The sequence below is a fragment of the Ovis aries genome, chromosome 4, assembly GCF_016772045.2.
Source record: "Ovis aries strain OAR_USU_Benz2616 breed Rambouillet chromosome 4, ARS-UI_Ramb_v3.0, whole genome shotgun sequence".
In the NCBI taxonomy this organism is placed as follows: domain Eukaryota; kingdom Metazoa; phylum Chordata; class Mammalia; order Artiodactyla; family Bovidae; genus Ovis; species Ovis aries.
In genome coordinates, this window is record NC_056057.1 from 13,150,031 (window position 1) to 13,172,364 (window position 22,334).

Below are 22,334 nucleotides of genomic sequence, written 5' to 3' on the forward strand. Positions count from 1 at the left end.
CATGGAAAAATACAGACCTAAGAGAATTATGAAAAAGAAAGTGAAATAACTTAATTTTCCAAATATCTGAATGTAATGTAAATCCTTGACAATCAGAACAAATTGTAATCATACAGCAGTTGATCAGTGAAACAAATTACAAGGTCCAGAGAATGATGTTAGTGTGCATGAAAATTTAATAACGTGACACGTGAGATACTCTAATTTAGGAGTAACAGGGTACTTTACAAATTATTCTGGCATTACTGAGCATCTATCTGAAAGAATGTTAAGTTGGGAAAACTTCATTTTCATTATATCATATAGAAAGGTAAACTACATGAATCAAATAGTAAAATATTAAAAAACAAAGATATTTTATGAAAACGTATATCTACATCTGGGCTTCTGGGAGGAGGGGCTTAACCATTTGGAAAATCAGAAATTGTAAAAGAAAGATGGACCAATTCACTCATTCAAAATTTTAAACTTTTAAAGGCAATATTGTCAAACAAAGCCAACAGATAAGTGATATATTTAGGAGGGGAAATATTCATTTTAAGTGACATGGAGTTAATAGCTAGAATATTCTGAGTCTGTAAATTATCAGGACGAAAGAGACAGGCAAAACTCATTAGAAAAATTGGCACTTTATTTAGAGGAAATTAAATGGCCCACATTCCTATGAGTACAAGCTCAAACCTCACTAGCAGTGAGGGGAATGCTGAACCAACATGAGATTTTTTTTTTTCCTGGTAGAGAAAATAAGCTCTGAGCTCCAGAAGGTGGTGACAGCATCTTCCTAACATAGCCTTTGAGTCTTTCCCATCTTTTCCTGGATGTTTTGCATACTTCGTGCTCTGCCTATTCCTAGTAAAATATATACAGAGGAAGACAGGGTGGGTGCTGGGTTCTTGATGGTGCAACCACAGGAATCAAAGCCTTCAAGTGTGTGGCTCGGGACTTCACCCATGCTTGCCATCTCAGAGAAGCTGTACAGAGATGAAATCAGTCAACTGATCTCTGGGCTGATTGTCCTTTTCCTTTAGTTTTCTTTCTGTTATCGCTGTGTCTTTCAGGTGGTCTGCACTGAATTGAGAGTGGCTCAAGCCAACATACTGCTTTGCCCACAGTTGCATTTTCATCTTTGCAAGACTGAGTAATTTTCCAGTTAGAGCATCAAAAGGGGCTATGAAAGGAAGGGAGATGATTTTCCTAAAACCTGAGTCCAGGGAGAGAAAATGGATTTAAAAACTAAGATGTAATTTTCATGCAGGATATTTGTTAGAAGAAACTATTAAATGGCATGGTAGTGCAGAGAATCCACAATTGAGAGGAGCCCTTTGAATATACTGAGTGTGGGAACTTAACGTTGGCTTGACATGTGTTAATTCATAATGAACAAAAGTTCTATAAATACAATGAATACGGATAAGAATCCCCCTAATACTTAATATTCACCAAAGATTTCATACAGGATAGAAGCCCTGCAACATTATTCAATGTGGAAAAGTCTACAGCGATCATCTCTTAAACGACACAAGAGCAAACTCACTAAATGTAAACACTGGGAAGGCTTTTGGGCATTATTAATCCCTTCGTAAACATTCACACTCTAGAGAAATCCTATGAATGTGATAAATATGTGCAATAATTCTGAATACAGCTAACTTTTATACACATAAGAGAATTTGTGTAACAGAAGCAACTATATACGTGTAACCAATAAGGAAGAGCTTTCAGCACAGATCTGACCTTCCTGTGCATAAGAAGCCTCATTCTAGGGAGAAACTAAAGCTACAGCGAATGTAGGAAAGTTTTTAGAACGAGAATGCCTCTTAATGAATATGAATACCTATACCAGGGAAACAATTAGAATGTAATAAACATGGAAAACGAAGTGTGCAAATCTTCTAAACGTAAGGAGTGAAGGAAAGTCCCCAGTGACCACTCATCTAGTCAACAGTTCTCACAGTGGAGAGGTGCCTATGCCTGAAATCAATGTGGATGTGCCTTCAGCTGGGGATCAAACTCTGTACTAGCTTTCTTTAGCATACAGCTGAGCAAAGACATCACACTTTTGCTAAATGACATATTTTTAAACATAGGTAGACTAAAAATTTGTCATATGTGTTTTCTCCCCAACTAAGCCAAATCTTTTTAAGACGTAACTGCCTTATAGGTGACCTCAGTAACAGCCACTCAGACGTTTCTAATGTTTTTTCCCCATGCCTTTTTAGGCGCCTGAAGTAATGCAATGCAATGCCACCCCATTTGAAAACGGACCAGTAAGACCAGCACATGCAGGAATGCGGGGGGACAGGCCTTGCCCGCCTGTGACGGGAATGTAAACTGGCACAGTCTTTACACAGGGCAGTTTGGCAACATGGAGCAAAAGCCTCCTATCCTTTACACACAAATTCGACTCCCAGGAATCTGTCCTTAGAAAATATTTTCCAGGTGGGTAAACAGTCTGTAGCAGCCCAGGGCTGGCCCAAGCACAAATGTGCATCCATACTAGGCTACCCACGCAATACTACCCATGCAAGACCACGCACGGAGAAAAAACACGCAGGTGTGTGTGTCGAGGCCCATCGTGGATGGCCTGTGCCTGGCCTATGGATACCAGCTAAGGAGTTTAGCCACTGGTACGCCGGGCAGGGCTTCTGAGTGGGAGAGTGACGTGAGTCTTCGTGAGGATTAATCTGGCAAGTGTGGAGGACAACCTGGAGGTGTGGGGACAGGCGGGGAGGAGCCCAGTGCCAAGCCACTGGAGCTGCCCCTGGGCTTAGGCGGCCTGACGGAGGGCAGGGTGCTGGGCGGGGGCACCTCGGAGGCAGCGGGCCTGAAGCTCTGGAGAGGGGCCTCAGGGGGAGGGGAACCATATATTGTAGACAGGGTGAGTGTCTGGTCTGGGGTGGGGCAGGCATTAGACAGTATTTAGATATGCCACTCCAGTACTCTTGCCTGGAAAATCCCATGGGCAGAGGAGCCTGGTGGGCTGCAGTCCATGGGGTCGCTAAGAGTCAGACACTGAATGACTTCACTTTCACTTTTCCTTTCACGCATTGGAGAAGGAAATGGTGACCCACTCCAGTGTTCTTGCCTGGAGAATCCCAGGGACGGGGGACCCTGGTGGGCTGCCGTCTCTGGGGTCACACAGAGTCGGACACGACTGAAGCAACTTAGCAGCAGCAGCAGCAGCAGCAGACTAAAAATATAGGATTATGAATTGTACTTAGAAATACTTAAAGCAGAAGCTAGTAATAAGTAATAATCGTTGAACCCTATTCAAAAAATTACTAGCTGAGAATACTTAGCAAATTAAAGGTTATTGCTAAAGAGTCTTTTAAAAGCATGAAACATTCTATTGAGTACATGAGCCAGTTTATTTTTTTTAATCAATCCAGCACTGTTGATTAGTTCGTATCTATTTTTATACAGCTTATGCACCATTATTATAAAGACTTTGAGGCTATCAGAAAACAGCTTTGAATGTTAACCAAAAAATGTGGAATGCAAATAGTGTATCTTTTATTTCATTAATGTTAAAATATATGTGTTCATAGAAAGGAAAATTGTATCTGAATTTAAAAATGTGATTGTCAGTATTGTTCAAAGGTCCAATAAAATGAAAACAGAAGTGAATGCCTGTTTATAGAGAAATGGTTGGATAAGTTATGACACCTTCTCACCATGAACTGTTATGCATTATAAGTGATTTAAGGCTATATAAGTTGATATCTTATCATTGGATCAGAAAAGCTGCAGAGAGAAGTAGGTATAATATGATCTTGTTTGTGTAAAGGAAATAAGAAGGAAAATTAAATACTATGTAATATGTATATTCAGTTATATGCACATATATGTATATGTTTTATCTGATCATATGTTTATATGCTTGTATAGTAGAACAGAGGAAAATATTGAGAGATACTTACCATCTTGTTAACATTAATGGGCACATGGCCCAAGTTAAAAGAGAAAAAGAAGACCACATAAATAGTTGGGAAATTCCAGATGTATTATAATCACATTAATTTAAAATTATATACTCAAACATATATGTGTGAGTATGTATGCTCTGTGCTTAAAAATACTGTATTATTTAGTTAGGCTGTGTTTTCAGATAGATTAATTGCTCAGTAATCAAGTTATTACCTTTTCCAGGGATCACAATGAATAGCCAACTGCAATAGTAAAGTGAAAATAAACTAACAAGCCTTTTAAGGGATTTTTTTAAAATTTAAATTTATTTATTTTAATTGGAGGCTAATTACTTTACAATATTGTATTGGTTCTGCCACACATCAACATGAATCCGCCATGGGCTTACATGTGTTCCCCATCCTGAACCCCCCTTCCTCCTCCCTCCCCATATCAACCCTCTGGGTCACCCCAGTGCACCAGCCCCATTTAACATCTTTGCTCCCCAGTATAAGATAAAATTCTGTCAAAGCAAATATGTCAGTATAGTTCACAAAGAACAAAATTAAAAGCAGCAAATAGATCTCAGAAGCTAATTCTGGATGAGTGTAAAATTAAGGTCGTTCACTTTTTTCCTTTTTCATAGATGAAGATGGACTTGGAATAAGTATTATTGGAATGGGTGTTGGAGCAGATGCAGGCCTTGAAAAGCTGGGGATATTTGTCAAGACAGTGACAGAAGGTGGTGCTGCTCAGCGAGATGGCAGGTAAACCAGCTACTGTTGTTAACATCTAAAGTCTTCTGGGAATTTCTTTCGTTGGTAGCTTTCTTTTGATTTTTTAGAACAGAATTTCAGAGTGTGTCTCAGATGTGGAAAATGTTAAGATATTTGAATTATTTTCTGATTTGTAGTCAGAATATATTTCTTTAATGTATATTAGATAAATAGGTGGATGGGTCTGTTATCTATATCTGTCTTCGTTTGTATATATCCATTCATCTGTCTAGCTTGTGGATAGTGATCAAAACATGGTATATATCATTTAACAACATGAACTATGGAGATCAGCATACAGTTTCACTTGAGAAGTATCAAGACAAATGATAGTCGTTCTGGCACCTCTGAAAATGACAGTGGTAGGAGAGAGAATAGGAACTTGGATCCTGCAATGATGGTGATTGTGGAGATCAATGTCTCTCAAAATGTGTTGTCTAAAAACATAGGTTCTTGAGTGCCATCTAGACCTGTGGAATCTCTCGGAGAGGGTTAAACATCCTCTTGGGATAATTGGATACACATCAGAGCATCAGATGTTCATATGTTATATCTGAGCTTTCATCATCTTGAGCTATAAGTATCTTTAAAGATTTTGATTAATCCTTACCTAGCTACTGATGCAACAAATTGGGGATGATACAGAGGATTGGCAGTAGAAATAAAAGTAGACTAAAAAATATGAGTGCCCAAATCAATGAAATATAATCTTATTTTTTCCAGAAAAGTAAATATTAATAACTGGCTTTGATTTTTTTCAAGGTTTAAGTTTGTATTTCTTTTACGATCTTATCTAGAAATAATAAACCATGTTGAAAATCATTTGTGAATCTCCAGTGAAACCAGTAGTAGTAATATTTCTTTTGTAATTCTAAGAACATATTGATATCTGAAGATGTTTCCCAAGAGGAACTAATTTATTTAAATAGAGGACTGATAAATAAAACTAATTTATTTAAATATAAAGCCACACCTTCAGAGGAACTAAATTGATTTGTTTAAATAGGAAGCCATTCCTTCATTATCATCTCTTTCTGTGGTTAGGGATCACATCTTACGAGAGTAACCTTATTTGTATTCCCGTAACACATTGGAGAAGACTCTTGAGAGTCCTTTGGACTGCAAGGAGATCCAACCAGACCATCCTAAAGGAGATTAGTCCTGGATGTTCATTGGTAGGATTGATTTTGAAGCTGAAACTCTAATACTTTGGCCACCTGATGCGAAGATCTGACTGATTTGGAAAGACCCTGATGCTGGGAAAGACTGAGGGCAGGAGGAGAAGGGGATGACAGAGGATGAGATGGCTGGATGGCATCACTGACTCAATGGACATGGGTTTGGGTAAACTCCGGGGGTTGGTGATGGACGGGGAGGCCTGGCTGCTGCGGTTCGTGGGGTCGCAAAGAGTCGGACACGACTGAGCAACTGAACTGAACTGATCTGAACACTTAAACAAAAAAGGTCTGAAATGAATGTTTTGAGTGAATCTTCAGCTGACTAGGTGTTATACTTAAAACAAAGAAAGTGGGATATTAATATTTTGTGTTTAAAAGTAATTTATTGTCTTAGTAAAGGAAAGAACTTCTTTGCTCTGTCAGTGGATTCTGTAATTGTTGTTGTTCAGGTGCTAAGTCTTGTCCGACTCTTTTACAATCCCACGGACTGCAGCGTGCCAGGCTTCCCTGTGAAATAAAATATTCCCATAAAAGATTGTATTTTGTGATGATAGTAGTATTTCCTAAATGGCAACCCACTCCAGTCCTCTTGCCTGAAAAATCCCATGGACGGAGGAGCCTGGTAGTCTGTAGTCCATGGGGTCGCAAGAGTTAGACACGACTGAGCGACTTCACTTTCACTTTTCACTCTAATGCATTGGAGAAGGAAGTGGGAGCCCACTCCAGTGTTCTTGCCTGGAGGATCCCAGGGACAGAGGAGCCTAGTGGTCTGCTGTCTATGGGGTCGCACAGGGTCGGACACTACTGAAGCAACTTAGCAGCAGCAGTAGTATTTCCAATTATTAATTTAGAACCTTTCTTCCAAGTGAGTTAAAATTTGTTTGCAAAAATCTACATCTTTTTTCTTTATGTTTCATGAAAAATATGAATCATTCTAAAATGATAGGGAATAATTCTTGTTAATATTCAAACAATATTAATTATTATCAATCACCTCTCTTAAGTGAATGGGCCCCAAAGCCAAACCAAAACACAAATTGATTTAAAGACAAAAAAAGTAGAGAATCAGAGGCCTTCTCTGGTGGTCCAGGGGTTAAAACTCCACCCTTCCAGTGCGGAGCAGCTTCAGCCCCAGGATGGGCACTGGGATCCTGCATGCTGAGTGACCAAAAATAAATAAATAGAATTAAGTGCTCTTGTTCACCAAAAAACACCATTAAAATAGTGAGAAGGCAATTCATTGAAGAAAAAAAGAAAATTTCTTATTAGCCAGTTAGTCAGTTCCTGTTTTCTAAACTCAGAAGTATTTGCTTCTATGTCACTCATTTTTAAAATTAGGTTTCTTTTCTGTTAACCTGTTTACTGACATTTTCTCCTGTGTAGTTTTAATATTTACGTTGATATGAGAACTTTGCTGTACCCATCCCAGTGTGCATTTCCTGAGACCTTTTAAATGAATATTTACCTAGTACAGTAATCCTGCTGTTGTTACAATAGATACTTAATAAATGCCTCAGTGAATATATTAAAAAAGACAACTAGAGGTAATGAAATGAAAATCTTTGGGATCGTGTGACCTATATATATACACACACATATACACATATATGTGTGTGTATATGTATATATTTAAAAGTAAGGGGTCACATTATTATACCTATGGCAGTGTTCACATCTTTTAAATTATTATACTTATTTCCACCATTAAAAGTATACTCATTTGCATAGCATTTATAATTTTCTATTTAAAAGTTATCAGTGTAAAAAAATTACAAAAGGAACATTTTGGTTGCTGTCTCCAGTCAATACATGTATACTTACTGATATAGAAATATATTGTATACTTACTGATATACAAAGTTATTTGTACTTACTGATACAGAAATATATTGTCTTTAGTTCAGTTCAGTTCAGTCGCTCAGTCGTGTCCGACTCTTTGCGACCCCATGAATCGCAGCACGCCAGGCCTCCCTGTCCATCACCAACTCCCAGAGTTCACTCAGACTCATGTCCATCGAGTCCGTGATGCCATCCAGCCATCTCATCCTCTGTCGTCCCCTTCTCCTCCTGCCCCCAATCCCTTCCAGCATCAGAGTCTTTTCCAGTGAGTCAACTCTTCGCATGAGGTGGCCAAAGTACTGGAGTTTCAGCCTTATCATCATTCCTTCCAAAGAAATCCCAGGGGTGATCTCCTTCAGAATGGACTGGTTGGATCTCCTCGCAGTCCAAGGGACTTTCAAGAGTCTTCTCCAACACCACAGTTCAAAAGCATCAATTCTTCGGCACTCAGCCTTCTTCACAGTCCAGCTCTCACATCCATACATGACCACTGGAAAAACCATAGCCTTGACTAGACGGACCTTAGGATTTACAAAACAGTATGATGAGTATAATGTGCTTCTTATGCAGATATGTTTTCCATTCTTTTCATCCCTCTCCCACCTCATTCCCGTCTCTCTCTCTTTTTTTTCCTCTTTCTTTCTCTCAAGAAACTTATAATTAATATACATCAAAGGGTTGAATGGCTCTAGTCTGTGTTTCTATTTCAGCAAATATGGAATATTTAATCTTTCTATAGAGAATATGTAATACTTTATATAGTTTAAACTGCAGTTAAAATAATCACCACGTGGCCTTGGGAAAGTTACTCTTCAGAACTCAGTTGTGGACAAAATTAAAGTTCCAGGTTAGATGTTCCTTTTACCTTTAAAAGACTGAGTCTGTATTATAGCTTTCTAGCTTGCTATATTATAGCTTTATAGCTTTCTAACTTCTTAATAACTCTTCCTTAAGAAAATGATTTCAGTGTTATCTCAAATTTGGTTAATCTTCCTTCAAGGTATGTCAAATAAACAGATATATAGAGAAAATACTTTTTTCTCCCTCCTCTTCCCTTACCACCCTATAAGAAGCGTTTTTAATTGTGATGTTTTTACCCCTTCCAGATGTCTCAGAAACTAATCACAGTTTAAGTAGTTTTAAAAATTTACCATGGATATTTATCTCCTGAGTATCTAGTATAGTTAAAAAGTTTTGGGTCTCCCTTACTATTCGATATGATATCTTAACATTCTGAATTTGTCTTCATGTCTGTCTGCATCATTTCATATGACACCTGAAATGTTGGAGGTGCTCATTAAATATTTGTTGAATAAGTGAATACCTGTGTTTCAGTTGCTTTCATGACATTTACTCTTAAGACCTAACCTTTTCTTTTTCTGTTCTTTTCTCTCTCTTTCATTGTGCTATTTTGCCTTATAATTTAGAGGGTAGCTTGTAATTTAGCTGAGTGGCATGATAGCCATTTGCACTTTGTTCTAAGTTTTTATTAAAATAATATTAAGTTCAGTTCAGTCAGTTCAGTTCAGTCACTCAGTCGTGTCCGACTCTTTGCGACCTCATGAACCGCAGCACGCCAGGCCTCCCTGTCCATCACCAACTCCCGGAGTTCACTCAGACTCACATCCATCGAGTCAGTGATGCCATCCAGCCATCTCATCCTCTGTCATCCCCTTACAACTTACCTCTAAAAAGGTAAATTGAAATGCCCTTCAAATTAAATGGCTTCCCTGGCGGCTCAGAGGTTAAAGCATATGCCTGCAATGAGGGAGACCTGGGTTCGATCCCTGGGTCAGGAAGATCCTCTGAAGAAGGAAATGGCACCCACTCCAGTATTCTTGCCTGGAGAATCCCATGGACGGAGGAGCCTGGTGGGCTGCAGTCCATGGGGTCGCAAAGAGTTGGACACGACTGAGCGACTTCACTTTCACTTTCAAATTAAATAGCAAAATCTGTGGAACTTCCATCCCTCTCTTCCTCTTTTCTAATTTAAAGGTAGCTTTAATTTTCTTGTTTTAATTGTGTATCAGATTTTTAGATCCTTTCTTTAATGAATATCACTTTGAAATGTGAAAAAAATTTTAAATTAATACCCTTTTAATGAAAATAATAATCAAATAATATTGAGCTCTCTTTATCTCCTTAATGCTCTCTGTATTAAGGCAGGCAGGAAGAATTATATAGGATCAGAGACCTGCATTTTAATTGTGAGATGCCTCTTTCTTACACTGGTCTCTGAATTTGGAGAGCAAATCCAGCCAAATATCTGTTGCTACACTTCATGTTGCATGGAATGCTTTATAGCTCTACTGTCTTCTGTTTTTAGTATTCTTTATTCCTTTGTGAAATATGTATTTCTACTTAGTATCACTTTTCTTCTGCCTGAGGGATATCCTTTACCATTTTATCACCAGATCTGCTGGTGATGAATTCTTTCAGCTTTGTATATCTGAATAAGCCTTTGTTTCACTTTTGATTTTTTTAAAATATGTTTTCTCTGTGTATAGGATTCTAGATTGACAGGCTTCTTTTGTCCATTTAGAGCTTTTTCCAGATGTATTTTCTCGTTTTAGTTTCTTGGGTGTGCATGAATATAAGAATGCCTACAGAGATGAGTTAAGACAATTAGGAATTGCTATAATATGAATAATAAATATTGTTTATTTTATGCTTAAATTTATAATATTTGATAAGCATTGTGAAATTTGTTGTAAAACAAGAGCTCAAAACCATTTGTATTAATTACCCTGTTCTTTACATTTTGAGAAAATGTCTTTTTGGCTTCGGGCTATAAATTATAGATTCTTTAGTCCAGAGCCTTTAGTCTAGTTGTTTTATGGTTATTCACATTTGCATCTTTAATAAGGAACCAGTGACTATAATGCTTCAGTTCAGTTCAGTCACACAGTCATGTCCGACTCTTTGTGACCCCATGAACTGCAGCATGCCAGGCCTCCCTATCCATTGCCCTCTCCTGGAGTCCACCCAAACCCATGTCCATAAAGTTGGTAATGCCATCCAACCATCTCATCTTCTGTCATCCCCTTCTCCTCCTGACCTCAATCTTTCCCAGCATCAGGGACTTTTCAAATGAGTCAGCTCTTCGCATCAGGTGGCCAAAGTATTGGAGTTTCAGCTTCAACATCAGTCCTTCCAATAAACACCCAAGACTGATCTCCTTTGGAATGCTCTGGTTGGATCTCCTTCAGTCCAAGGGACTCTCAAGAGTCTTCTAACACTACAGTTCAAAAGCATCAATTCTTCGGCACTCAGTGTTCTTGGAGAAGGAAATGGCAACCTACTCCAGTATTCTTGCCTGGAGAATCCCATGGACGGAGGAGCTTGGTGGGCTACAGTCCACGGGGTCGCAAAGAGTCGGACACGACTGAGTGACTTCACTTTCACTTTCACTTTCAGCGTTCTTCACAGTCCAACTCTCACATCCATACATGACCACTGGAAAAACCATAGCCTTGACCAGATGGACCTTTGTTGGCAAAGTAATGTCTCTGCTTTTCAATATGCTATCTAGGTTGGTCATAACTTTCCTTCCAAGGAGTACTCATCTTTTAACTTCATGACTGCACCATCTGCAGTGATTTTGGAGCGCAGAAAAATAAAGTCAGTCACTGTTTCCATTGTTTCCCCATCTATTTGCCATGAAGTGATGGGACCGGATGTCATGATCTTCGTTTTCTGAATGTTGAGCTTTAAGCCAACTTTTTCACTCTCCTCTTTCACTTTCATCAAGAGGCTCTTTAGTTCTTCTTCACTTTCTGCCAAAAGGGTGGTGTCATCTGCATATCTGAGGTTATTGATATTTCTCCCGGCAATCTTGATTCCAGCTTGTGCTTCCTCCAGCCCAGCTTCTAGAGCAAAACCGTTTATATTATTTCTAAGTCACTGTAAAATGCCATCATCACTTGTCAAATAAGCATGTGCTAATTTTAGAGAACATTTTAAAGTTATAAATGTAATACATGCTTATGGTTAAAAATTTGGAAAGTATAGAAAATGTAAAGAAGAAAATAAAAATCTCATGTTATCCCACCATGTAGAGTTGACCACTCTTCAAATCTTGCTGGTAAATTTCCTTCCAGAGTTTTTTCTGTACGTATGCCTAGGTTTACTTTCTTATAGAATTAAGATCAATTGAATATATAGCTTTATGCATTTTCATACATTTTATTCATTGCCGGGAGCCAGCATGGGGAATCCCACCTATCGCAAAGGTCATGAGGAAGGGGCCTGACATGCAAAGGCGGGTCAGGCCTCTTGGGGCCCCCCGGAACTTCCCCAAACCAGAATCTGTCTGTCTTATTAGTTTATGACTTTCACCGACTCCTATGACATTAACAGGGGACTATCCCTGAACACCTTTCTCTGGAAAAAGTTAACTTAGAGCTCCAGCTAACAGTCTCCTGCATATAAAAGGAGTGTCTCAGCTCAGACCCGTCTGATGGCTCTCTAACTTGCCTGACAGGTTTACCTGGACTTATACAGCTAAGCATGTGATTGTTTACAGCCCCCCAACCGCGAGAGGCATGGGAAGCTTAAAATATCTTAAAAATATAGAGCCTTTTTAAAAAGAGCTAGAAAACAAAGATCATGTCATCCAGTCTCATCACTTCATGGGAAATAGATGGAGAAACAGTGGAAACTGTATCAGACTTTATTTTTTTGCACTCCAAAATCACTGCAGATGGTGACTGCAGCCATGAAATTAAAAGACACATACTCCTTGGAAGAAAAGTTACGACCAACCTAGATAGCATATTCAAAAGCAGAGACATTACTTTGCTGACTAAGGTCTGTCTAGTCAAGGCTATGGTTTTCCAGTGGTCATGTATGGATGTGAGAGCTGGGCTGTGAAGAAGGCTGAGCACCGAAGAATTGATGCTTTTGAACTGTGGTGTTGTAGAAGACTCTTGAGAGTCCCTTGGACTGCAAGGAAATCCAACCAGTCTGTTCTGAAGGAGATCACCCCTGGGATGTCCCTGGAAGGAATGATGTTAAAGCTGGAACTCCAGTACTTTGGCCACCTCATGTGAAGAGTTGACCTATTGGAAAAGACTTTGATGCTGGGAGGGATTGGGGGCAGGAGGAAAAGGGGACGACCGAGGATGAGATGGCTGGATGGCATCACGGACTCGATGGATATGAGTCTGAGTGAACTCTGGGAGTTGGTGATGGACAGGGAGGCCTGGCGTGCTGCGATTCATGGGGTTGCAAAGAGTCGGACACGACTGAGCGACTGAACTGAACTGAACTGAAGAATTGTATTGGTGAAGGGTTTCATTGCTGAGTTAATGATTGCCTCCAGGCCTCCATATCCTTTATCTTTGAGGTACCTGGAGGACATTAATCAATGTAATTGGGATATAGAAAAAGGAATATAGTAGTTTTGATGTTAGCAATACTAGGCTTTTTAATTAGTGAATTTTCTCTTTGTTATTAATTACTGTACTCCTCTTTCTTTGTTATAAATTGTTGTGTCCTTGCTATGTAAGAATGTAACCTTAGTTAGTGCTTTCTGAGAGTGGCACCAGACTTTAGTAAGAACAACACTCTTAGGGCAAATAAGTTTTCTGGTTGAGGGACCCTTATCAGAAAAGGGCCATAAAATGCTAATAGGCCTCCTGACCAGAAGATGATGTAAATCATCTAAGACCTGTGTATACAGCTAGGTATGCAGAGAGAAAACCTGGTCTCGATAAGGGTCAGGGCTGCTGACCCTGCATGACTTTGTGTTATCCATTCATCTCTATCTACAACTTAAAGTATAAAAGCTTTCCTGGAAAATAGACGGACCAGTTTCTCGGAAATCTGTCTCCCCCCGTGTTTTCTTCTCACTCTGTTTTCTGGCTGATTCCCCTCTGGAGCATATAGGCTCGCCATGTATACTTATTTACTTGGGCTTCTGTGACCCAAGCGAGAGGGAGCCTAAGGTGGGGCACCCTCCGCTATTTACGAAGGTGCCTGCGGCCCTACATAGATGGTGTAAGTGCCTTGTTTCGGGGCTTTATTGGCTCTCTATGGAAACCAAGGAATACAGCCTCTTTTTCTCCTCTATTTTCTCTCTTCTCTCTCACTACAGTATTCTTCCCTAATCTCTCTTTATATCTCTAATTAAATAATTTTTCCCTAATCACTGACTCCACCCCGCTTTGAATTACCCTGGATCCACCGGGGCTGGACCCCGGCAATTCATCAAGACAATGTTTGTTGAGTGCTTACTATATGTCAGGCAGTGTGCTGTGTTCTTTATATTTTGTACCTTTTTCTATTTTTTAAATTTTTTAATTAGCCTCCAATTAAAATAAATAAATTTAAATTAAAAAATATTTTGTACCTTTTTAATCTCACTAGTAGCTTTGATTAAATACATGAAATTATTGTTATTTCTGTTTTACATATAAGAAAGCAATGACTCCTCTTATATAGTCATAGCAAGTAAGTGGCAGAGCCTAGCTGTGAACTTAGGATATCTTATTCCAGAGCCTGTGCTCAAATAGTATGTTATGTTATATCACATATTAAATACTTTTTCTACAACAGACTTTAAAGACGTATTATGCCATAGTATTATATATGTAAGTGAAAGTGAAGTCGCTCAATCGTGTCTGACTCTTTGTGACCCCATGGACTGTAGCCTGCCAGGCTCCTGTGTCCATGGGATTTTCCAAGCAAAAGTACTGAAGTGGGTTGCCATTTCCTTCTCCAGAGGATCTTCCCAATCGAGGGACTGACCCGGGTCTCCTGCATTGCAGGCAGACGCTTTACCGTCTGAGCCACCAGGGAAGTCCTTGTATATGTAAAGCATTTACATATTGCTGTTGTTTAGTCCCCAAGCTGTGTCTGACTCCTGCAACCCCCTTGGACTGTAGCCCACCAGGCTCCTCTGTCCATGAACTTTGCCAGACAAGAACACGGGAGTGGGTTACCATTACTTTTTCCAGGGGATCTTCCTGACCCAGGGATTGAACCCCAGTGTCCTGCATTGCAGGCAGATTCTTTACCACCTGCACCACGAGGAAAGTATTGTTTTACTAGTATATTATTTCAAGATGGTGATCAGGTTAGCATTTTTATGTAAAAGTCATTTTGAATATCTCTGATTATTTTTTGAAAGTACTTCCTTGAAGCAGAATTACTATGTCAAAGTGAACTGTGCTTTAAATGTTGCAGAAATGCGTTGCTAACCTGCCTTTAAGAAACATTGCTCAATATATGCTCCCCAGCAGTGTCACAGAGTAGGTTGTAGATGTGTGTGTGTGCTCTTAGTCATATCTGACTCTTTGTGACCCCCGTGGACTTGTGCCTGCCAGGCTCCTCTGTCCATGGGATTCTCCAGGTGAGAATACTGCAGTGGGTTGCCATTTCCTACTCCAGGGGATCCTCCCGACCCAGGAATTGACCCCGCGTCTCGTGCATCTCCTGCGTTGGCAGGCAGGCTCTCTAGCGCTGTGCCACCTATCAAGCCCCTAGAGTAGTCTCCTGCACCCTTGTTAAGATTGAATATCGTGTTATAAAATTTTGAAGAATTTGATACTTTCTTGTTTTTAAGTTGTTTATTGGACAGTTATATTTCTTTCTTGTTCTACAAAGTATTTTCAGTGTGCTTTTTTTCCTGCTGCCTTTTTTACTACTGTGTTACCATCTGTTCTTCTAGTGCTAATTTCTACAAATAAGTAGTCCATGCCACTGATTCGACTTCTTAACTGTAGTGAACTTTCTCCTGTTTCCCCACTCTGATAACAAAAAGTGATCAAGTATAATAGACAGAATTAAAGCGAAACTTTAAACAACATAGTAAAATTCTATATTTAGTTTCTAGCCTTAATTTTCTATCAAATTTATTGCTTTAAAATTATTTACCTCCTTTTTGAGACATCCAAGTAACATTTCTTAGGCCTTATCTTAATCTTCTCAGTGTCATTATAGTCATTCATTTCAATGAGATCCATGTCCGTTTCCGTGATGTTTGTTTGTTTGTTTTTACTGGTGTGTGTGTTTGTGTGTGTGTGCATGTGTGTGTGAGAGAGAGAGAGAGGGAGAGGGAAAGAGACTTTCCAGGTTCTCCTTCAGTATAGATCCTCCTCCTTTCATCCTGCATTGAAAGAATGTTTCTCTTCCAAGGGAGCATCTTGAACTCATTTTTGTATTCAAGTCATTTTTTAAATGATTCTATATGAATTAGTCCCAAACTTGTATCCCAGTCTTGGTGTATGTAGAACTTACTCATTTATTTCACGTGTGTCTTATGATTATCTAATATTTATCATAAAAGAAAGTGAATTTCTCTTTTCTTTGATCTGAACATGCTGTTTTCTATGTTTATTCTGTTTTTCATGGCTTTAGATATAAACTTCCTAGTCATATTTTGTTCTTTCATTTTGCCCATTAATATCTTACTTTCTTGGATATATATATATATATATAGTCCCTCAGATTCTTTTTTCCACTGTTTTAATTTATTAACTAAAGGATAATTGCTTTACAGAATTTTGTTGTTTTCTGTGAAACCTCAACATGAATCAGCCATAGGTATACACATATCCCCTCCCTTTTGAACCTCCCTCCCATCTCCCTCACCATCACACCCCTCTAGGTTCATATGGAGCCCTTGCTTGAGTTTCCTGAGCCATACAGCAAATTCCCGTTGGCCATCTGTTTTACATGTGGTAATGTAAGTTTCCATGTTGCTGTTTCCATGCCTCTCACCCTCTCCTCCCCTCTCCCCACGTGCATAAGTCTATTCTCTATGTCTGTTTCTCCACTGTTGCCCTGTAAATAAATTCTCCAGTACCATTTTGGTAGATTCCATATATGTATGTTAGAATACGAAAGTTATCTTTCTCTTTCTGACTTATTTCACTTAGTTTGATAGGTTCTAGGTTCATCCACCTCATCAGAACTGACTCAAATGCATTTCATTTTATGGCTGAGCAACATTCCGTTCTGTATCTGCACCACTTCTTTATCCATTCTGTAACTTCTCTATCCATTCGTCTGTCGATGGACGTCTAGGCTGCTTCCATGCTCCAGCTATTGTCAGTAGTGCTGCAATGACAGATGGGAGGCACGTGTCTCTTTCAATCTCGGTTTCCTCAGGGTGTATGCCCAGGAGTGGGGTTGCGGGCTCGTATAGTGGTTTTATTCCTAGCTTTTAAGGAGTCTCCATACCATCTTCCATAAAGGCTGTATCAATTTACATTCCCACCAGCAGTGCAAGAGCGTTCCTTTGCTCCAAATGCTCTCCAGCATTATTGTTTGTAGACTCTTTGATCATGGCCATTCTGATTTGTTGGAGGTGATATCTCATTGTAGTTTTGATTTGCATTTCTCTAATAATGAACGATGTTGAGCATCTTTTCATAAGTTTGATAGGCATCTGTATGTCTTCTTTGGAGAAATGTCTGTTTAAGTCTTTTTCCCACTTTTTGATTGAGTTGTATGTGTATTTTGGAAATTAATCCTTTGTCAGTTGTTTCATTTGCTATTATTTTCCTCCCATTCTGAGGGCTGTCTTTTCACCTGGCTTATAGTTTCCTTTGCTGTGCAAAAGCTTTTAAGTTTAATCAAGTCTCACTTGTTTACTTTTGTTTTTATTTCTATTACTGTAGGAGGTGGGTCAGAGAGGATCTTGCTTTGATTTATGACATCAAATGTTTTGCCTATGTTTAAGAGTTTTATAGTTTCTGGTCTTGCATTTAGGTCTTTAATCCATTTTGAGTTTATCTTTGTGTATGGTGTTAGGAAGTGTTCGAATTTCATTCTTTTACATGCAGCTGTCCAGGTTTCCCAGCACCATTTCTTGAAGAGGCAATCTTTGCCCCATTGTATAATTCTTTCCTCTTTTGTCAAAAATAAGGTACCCATAGATGTATGGGTTTACTTCTGGGCTTTCCATCTTGTTCCGTTGGTCAGTATTTCTGTTTTTTGGCAGTACCATATTGTCTTGATGACTGTAGCTTTGTAGTATGATCTGAAGTCAGGAAGGTTGATTCCTCCAGCTCCATTCTTCTTTCTCAGGACTGCTTAGGCTATTCAGGGTCTTTTGTGTTTCCATATGAATTGTGAAATTTTTGTTCCAGTTCTGTGAAAATTGCCATTGGTAATTTGATAGGAATCTCACTGAATCTGTAGATTGTGTTTGGTAGTATCGTCATTTTCACAATATTGATTCTTCCTACCCAGGAACATGGGATATCTCTCCATCTGTTTCTGTTGTCTTTGATTTCTTTCATTAGTGTCTTATAGTTTTCTGTGTACAGTTCTTTTGTCTCCTGAGGTAAATTTATTCCTAGATATGTTAATGCATTTTCTTGGAATGGTGAATGGGATTGATTCCTTAATTTCTCTTTCTGATTTTTCATTGTTAGTATATAGAAATGCAAGTGATTTCTGTGCATTGATTTTTGTATCCTGCAACTTTGCTGTATTCACTGATTAGCTCTAATCATTTTCTGATACTATCTTTAGGATTTTCTATGTACAGTATCATGTCATCTGGAAACAGTGAGAACTTTACTTCTTCTCCGATCTGGATTCCTTTTCTTTCTTTTCCTTCTCTGATGGCTGTAGCTAGGACTTCTAGAACTATGTTGAATAATAGTGGTGAAAGTTGACACCCTTGTCTTGTTCCTGATCTTAGGTGGAATGCTTTCAGTTTTTCACCATTGAGAATAATGTTTGCTGTAAGCTTATCATATATGGCCTTTACTATGATGAGGTAGGTCCCTTCTATGCCCATTTTGTGAAGCATTTTAATCATAAATCGGTCCTGAATTTTGTCCAAGGCTTTTTCTGCATCTATTGAGATGATCGTATGGTTTTTATCTTTCAATTTGTTAGTACAGTGTATCATATCGATTGTTTTTTGTACATTGAAGAATCCTTGCATCCCTGGAATAAACCCAGCTTGCTCATGGTGTATGAGCTTTTTGATGTGTTGCTGAATCCTGTTTGCTGAGTTGCTGAATCCTGTTTACTGAAATTCTGTTGAGGATTTTTGCATCTATGTTCATCAGTGACACGGCCTGTAGTTTTCTTTTTTGTGTGCTGTCTCTGTCTGGTTTTGGTATCGGGTGATGGTGGCCTCGTAGAATGAGTTTGGAAGTGTTCCTTCCTCTGCAATTTTTTGAAAGAGTTTTAGAAGGATAGGCATTAGCTGTTCTCTAAATGTTTGATAGAATTGTCCTGTGAAGCTACCTAGTCCTGGGCTTCTGTTTTCGGGGAGATATTTGATCACAGCTTCAATTTCAGTGCTTCTAATTGGGTTGTTCATAATTTCTACTTCTTCCTGGTTCAGTCTGAACTTTTCTAAGAATCTGTCCATTTCTTCAGGTTGCCCATTTTATTGCCATACAGCTGTTCATAATAGTCTTTTATAATCCTTTGTATTTCTGCATTGTCTGTTGTATCTTCTCCTTTTTCATTTCTAGTTTTGTTGATTTGATTCTTCTCTCCTTTTTGCTTGGAGGCCACAAAGCAACTTTCACTTTGAAACAGAATATCCATTTCTAACCTCTACCCCGACCTAGCCTCCCATCTTGCAAGCATGGTGAACATTAAGAATGAATAAGGAAGATGGATGACCTAAGCTATAGAGTCCAGACCTTGGTAGCAAACAACTCCATATTTACAAAACCAGAAAAGATGTCAGATATCCTCATTCTGATGTGTATGTTCAAAGAAACCCAATAAAAATCTTAGGAGTCTTCTTTTTTGTGGGAAAAAAAAGAAGAAATTGACTAGCTGGTTCCAAAATGCATATAGAAACATAATGGACCTAGAATACCAATTCTGTAAAAGAATAAAGTTAGAGGACTGACCTTACCTGATTTTTCTCAAGACTTACTACAAAATTTCTATAACCAAGGCCATACGATATTGGTATAAAAATTGAAACAGATCAATGGAGTAGAATAGAAAGTAAGAATAGACTGAAACAGATATAGTCAGTTGACTTTCAATTAAAGTGCTATAATAATTCAGTGGTAAGTGTATAATCTTTTCTACAGATAGTGCTGTAAGGATTAGATATCCAATATTCTGTAATAACCTAAATGGGAAAATAATTTGAAAAATAATAGGTACATGTATATATGTGTATGGTTGAATCACCTTGCTGTACACCTGGAACTAATACAACATTGTTAATCCACTATACTCCAACATAAAATAAATTTTTTTTAAAAGTAGATATCCATATGGAAAACAAAACAACTAAACCACACACCTTATCTTACACCATATACAGATTAACTCAAAATTATAGATCTAGGCATCAGAGTTCCATGAAAAACTAAGAGAATACATGGGTGAAAATATTTGTGTCCTACCATTAAGCAAAGATTTTTGAGACAGGACATAAAGCATGGACTTTTAAAGAAAAAAGTAAACTTTATTAAAATAAAAACTTTTGTTCTTTAAGAGGCATGGTTATGAAATGATGAAGGGAATCTATATAGACAAGAAGAAAATATTTGTTAAACATTCATGTGAGGATTTGCGTCAAGGGTGTGAAGAAAACTTACAACTCAGTAACAAAAAACCCACAAATAAAAGTAATTGTATTTCAAAAATACAAATGAAAGATTTGTGTAGTTGTTTCAAAGAAAATATATATGAATGTTCGATAGCATATGAATATTTGTTCAACATCATTAGTCCTTAGAGAATACAGATTAAAACTGTAGTGAGATACCATACCTACTAGAATGGCTGAAGTTGAGAATGCTGACAGTGTAAAATGTTAGCAAGGATATGGAGAAATGGAACACTCATTCATAGCTTGTGGGAACATAACATTTTACAGGCACTTAGGAAATAGTTTGGCAGTACTTTTGAACATATACTTAACCTTTCAAGCCAGCAGTTCTACTTGTTGATAATTTCCAACAAAAATGAAAATGTATTTCTACATAAAGTCTTGTATGGTAACTTTATTTATAATAGACAAAATTGAGGGGGAAAAAATGTCTGTCCTATACTTTACTCTGTATCTTCTGAATGAGAATTTTGCAAGAGGTGCAACTTGAGAAATTTTAAATTTTCAGAATGACTCCGTTGTCCCATTGCATTTAGGCAGTTTGAGAACCAGTGCCCTAGACGATCCTATCCAGTATGGTCAGGCCTCTGGCAGCTCATATTGTACTTCTGTGCAGATTTGAAAAACACAGCTTTCCCTCCTCCCTCCCCTTTAGGCACCCGTCAACTGCATGTAGAGATTTGCTTCTTCTGGACTTCATATAAATGGAATCATATAGCATGTGATCTTTTGTGACTGGCTTTTTTCACTAGTATAATGTTTCCAAGGTTTATTCATGTTGCAGCATCTATCACATTTCATTTCCAAATAATATTCCATTGAGTGCATATTTCATATTTTGTTTATTCTGGTACCAATTGAGGGATATTTGGGTTGTTTATACTTTTTGACTATTATGAATAATGTTGCTTTGAATATTCATATGCAAATTTTGTGTGAACACATTTTCATTTCTCTTGAGTATATAGTCAGGGGTGGAATTTCTGACTCATATGGTTACTCTGTGTTTAACGCTTTGGAAAACTACTGGATGGTTATAGTGTTACCTGTAATGTATGTGGATCACAGTGTCTCCACATCTCATGAAGACTTTTGTTATTTTTTTTTGATTCAAGTATAGTTTGATTTATAATGTATCAATTTTGGGTGTACAACACAGTGAATCAATATCTTTATAGATTATGCTCCATTTAAAGTTGCCATCTGCCTTTTTCTTAATATGTGTACTGGAGTGTCGTTGATTAACAGTGCTGTGTTAGTTTGGGGTACTATCTGTCTTTTGATCATAGTCATCTTAGTAACTGTGAAGAGATATCTTACTTTAGTTTTGATTTGTAGTCCCCTGATGACTAATGGTGTTGAGCACCTTTTATATATGCTTATTTGCCTTTTGTGAATCTTCTTTGGAGAAATGCCTATTCAGATCCTTTGCTCATTTTTTTAAGTTGAGCTATAATTGACATATAACATTATATTAGTATCCGATATATAACGTAATGATTTGATATTTACATACATTGTGAAATGATCACCTCAAGAAGTCTAGTTAACATCCCATCACCAGATGTAGTTATAAAAATGTTTTTCTTGTGATGAGGATGTTTAATATCTACTATCTTGACAACTTTCAAATATGCAATACAGTATTATTAACTGTAGTCACCACATTGTACATTATATCCCCATGACTTATTTTATAGCTGGAAGATTGTATCTTTTGACCCCCTTCTCCCTTTCTGCCCATCCCCAACCCCCATCTATGACAGTCATCTGTCTGTCTGTATGAGCTGGTGGTTTTTGTTTGTTTTGTTTTGTTTTTTAGATTCCCCATGTAATTCTATGTCTGACTTACTTTTAAGTTGGATTGTCATTTTAATATTGGGTTGTAACTATTCTTTATAATAGTCTAGTATCACCCCCATGTAAGATATATGATATATAAAAATTTTCTTCCAATCTGTGAATTATTGCAAATTAAAACAGTGAGAAATACTACTGGACACCTAGTCGACTGGCCAAAATCTAAAATATGTACAATGCTGATGAGAATGTGATGTAAAAGGAGCTTCCATTCATAAT

The 22,334-nt window shown here is 38.1% G+C and overlaps 1 protein-coding gene across 25 annotated transcripts in view; it reads left to right on the top strand.

The window, feature by feature from the left end:
- PPP1R9A (protein phosphatase 1 regulatory subunit 9A) overlaps positions 1 to 22,334 on the top strand; it is a 345,069-nt gene that overhangs the window by 185,098 nt on the left and 137,637 nt on the right. For all 25 annotated transcript variants that reach the window (XM_060414484.1, XM_060414485.1, XM_060414467.1 and 22 more), the window contains one exon: positions 4,553 to 4,673. In XM_060414484.1, coding sequence (XP_060270467.1) covers positions 4,553 to 4,673 — 121 coding nt within the window. The remainder of the gene's footprint in view (positions 1 to 4,552; positions 4,674 to 22,334) is intronic.